The sequence below is a fragment of the Otolemur garnettii genome, unplaced genomic scaffold (assembly GCF_000181295.1).
Source record: "Otolemur garnettii isolate 467f Iridium unplaced genomic scaffold, OtoGar3 scaffold00044, whole genome shotgun sequence".
NCBI lineage: Eukaryota > Metazoa > Chordata > Mammalia > Primates > Galagidae > Otolemur > Otolemur garnettii.
Window position 1 is genome coordinate 11,136,429 of NW_003852439.1, and position 3,056 is coordinate 11,139,484.

At 56.6% G+C, this 3,056-nt stretch overlaps 1 protein-coding gene across 4 annotated transcripts in view; it reads left to right on the top strand.

Annotated features, from left to right (window-relative positions):
* The window catches only part of MGRN1 (mahogunin ring finger 1), a 57,345-nt gene that overhangs the window by 48,985 nt on the left and 5,304 nt on the right, over nucleotides 1–3,056 (top strand). For 2 of the 4 annotated variants that reach the window (XM_003790841.3, XM_012805804.2), the window contains 2 exons: nucleotides 119–164; nucleotides 1,974–2,072. In XM_003790841.3, the coding sequence (XP_003790889.1) occupies nucleotides 119–164; nucleotides 1,974–2,072 (145 nt within the window). Of the gene's footprint in view, nucleotides 1–118; nucleotides 165–1,973; nucleotides 3,038–3,056 lie in introns of those variants that run through there. The other 2 variants (XM_012805800.2, XM_012805803.2) reach the window with 1 other exon arrangement.

Sequence of the window (3,056 nt, forward strand, 5' to 3'; positions counted from 1 at the left end):
TGGTGTGGCCTGGCATGCCAGCCACCACTCTGTATGTCATCTTTGTCACTTAGTCTCAGGCTTTGGCCACCAGCCCTGACTCCTAAGCTCCAAGTGGACTTTCCTCTTTGTTCTCTAGAGTTTCATAACAGAAGAGGTGGACGAGTCGTCATCACTAAAGCAAGGTAAGCCTCCCAGAGGCATTTGCGGTTCTAGGACAGCAGGTGTCCTCTTGTCTGTCCCCTGCTTCTTAGGGGCAGTCTGTGTGCTGCTGCTGGCCTCGTCCTCAGTTGTCATTGGCAGGGGCTTTGGGCTGCTGTTCAACCTCTGCCTGTCCTTTGTGGACAGGATGGGTCTCTCGCCTCCTTCTGGGCAGAACTGCCACGCAGAGGGAGGAGAATTTGCTCTTGTTTGTTTTGTGGTTTTGGTGACTAGGGGTGCCTGTTAAAGAATGAAAACAAGGATGGCTGGAGACGCTCAATTCTCCCCACTCTGTTTTAGTGGAGGGCCTATATGTGCAGGTGCCTTGCAGGGTTTGAGTCCCAGCTGCTACTCACAGTGTGGGACTATGGCTCTGGGTGGGAGCCAGACCTTCCCAGCCTCAAAGCCACTATGGGATGGGTGGGCAAACCAAGGCTCAGGGAGGCTCAAGGCCACTTACCTGACAGAGCCCGGATGTGGCCTTGGCTGGCTTCAAGACCAGCAGTAGGATGAAGGTACCAAATAGAGCATAGCCACTGTGCTGTGGTGGCCTGTGCCCCCCGAGGGTAGCCCCCTGGCCACATGTGTGGGTCCTATCTTCTAGCTGCTGAGCCAGGGCTCCTGTCCACCTTAAGAAGAGCCCAGGCTGGGTGGCACCTGTGGCTCAGTGGATAGTGTGCCAGCCTCATATACCAAGGGTGGTGGGTTCAAATCCAGCCCCAGCCAAACTGCAACAACAACAAAAATAGATGGGCATTGTGGCGGGCACCTGTAGTCCCAGCTACTCAGACGGCTGAGGCAAGAGAATCGCCTAAGCCAGGCTTCCTCAAACTATGGCCCACGGGCCACATGTGGCCCACCTAGGACATTTATCTGGCCCACCAGGTGTTTTGCCACTGCTGCCTGTCCTGCTTAGCAGCCGACTTGTCCTGGGGCCTGCAGTCCAGCCCTCCAACGGTCTGAGGGACAGTGAACTGGCCCCCTATTTAAAAAGCTTGAGGACCCCCGGCCTAAGCCCAGGAATTGGAGGTTGCTGTGAGCTGTGATGCCATAGCACTCTACCCAAGGGCAATAAAGTGAGACTTGTCTCTAAAAAAAGCTTCTAGGGCTGGGGATGTGGATGTAAGCAGGGGCCTGGGGTGCGGTGCCTGTTCCCTGGAAGCAGTACCATCATCTGGAGCACCTCCTCCATGTCTCATCCTCTTGCATTTCTCTTCTGGGTGCCAAAAGTCCTCAGCTTTGTGGCACTGAGCAAGTCCTCCACCTCACAGGGCCACAGCTTCTTCCTTCTCGCTTCAGCAGGAGTTCAGGGCTCCCTGTCTGTGTAGACACGCATGCAGGGACCAGGTGGCTTGGCTTGCTGGGTGGTGGGGGCTGTAGGCAATGCTGGGCCAGCCCTCTTCTGCCAGAGGGACCCTTGCCCATGTAGACACCCTCAGCCCTACTACAAAGTGCCAAGAAGGGCTAAAGATGTGCGGGGCAGGACCAGTGCCCACCTTCCGAGGTCCCATTGTTCCCAGTGTGGGTTGCTCGCAAGGGCGAGCACAGCCCTGTTAGCACCTGTTGCCATTTGAAACATGGATATGTGACTTTTTTATAATAAAAATAAGCCCCTGGCTGGGAATGGGAAAGTGAAGAAAAGGAAGTATCCATTTTTCGAGTCCCTGGAGAGCAGGTCAGATTTTGGGGTGGGTCTTCATAGTTGCTCCAGAGCTCTTGGGGAAGAGAGCCAGGCTCCTGGGCTCTCAGCCAGGGGCCTGCTGTCCCTGACTTTGCCCCTCTACCTGCTGCAGGGAGCCGAGTGCCATCCATTGAGAATGTCTTACAGGACAGTAGTCCCGAGCACTGTAGCTGCAGCCAGCCTGGTCCACCTGCTGACATCTACCTGCCAGGTAATCCTGTTGGGGCTGAGGGTGGTATCAGACTCTGTCCCCAGGGAGCAGGGCTCTGCTTTGATGCCCGGGGCATGGCAGGAGGGCTGGCCTGGAGAGCTTGTGCTTTCCCTGGCGCTAAGCTGTGTTCCCACCTTAGACCCCTAGAGTAGGACCCAGGCCAAGACCTGGTCCCCAAGGCATTGCCCTATAGTCCCTGGCTCTGGGAAGGATGCTGCTGAGGGACAGGGTCCTTTCCCTTGTCTACCTCTTGGTCACAGTGAGGCAGGCAGATCGATCCCCACTGAGATCACCCCCTGTCCTCCTGCATCCCTGGTCCTTGCCAAGTGATCTAGTGGCAGGGCTTCTGCCCTGGCAGTTGCAGACAGAAAGCAGGGTGCCACATGTGGTGCCAGTTGTGGGGGGTGGTCCCAGGCTGGAAAAGTAGGGGCAGTGGCCTCTGGGTCACTCCCTGCCCCAGGCCTGATGGAGGCCATCTGCCCAAATGCATCAGCATGTTCAGGGCCTGGGGGACAGGGTGGGGTCACCAGGAGCCTGTAGGGATGAGAGCAACAAGGCAGGGGAGGGTGGAGCTGTTCTCTCTCTTCCCAGAGGCCCAGGCCAGGGCTGGGTTATACAGCTACTCTGCTCTCCACTCTGCTGGTTAAGATCCTGAACTTCAAATCCTAGGCATAGAGATGGGGTTGGGAGTGGGGTTCTCAGACCCTGATGTCAGCATCTGTTGGGAGGCCCCCTGGGGTCTAGAATAAGTATAAACAGGCACGAGGCCTTCACCTCACTAGCAGCTGCTCTGGGAGCCTGGCTCCCCTCATATAGCTGGGAAGCTTCTTCACTCATTTCCTAGTCCCAGGACCCACCATTGTTTGGTGCTCCTTGGTCACCCAGTGGCACTTGCGGAGTTGTGACATGCTTTGGTTAGAAAGTGCCTCTTGGCTTGGCGCCTGTGGCTCAAGTGGCTAAGGCGCCAGCCACATACACCTAAGG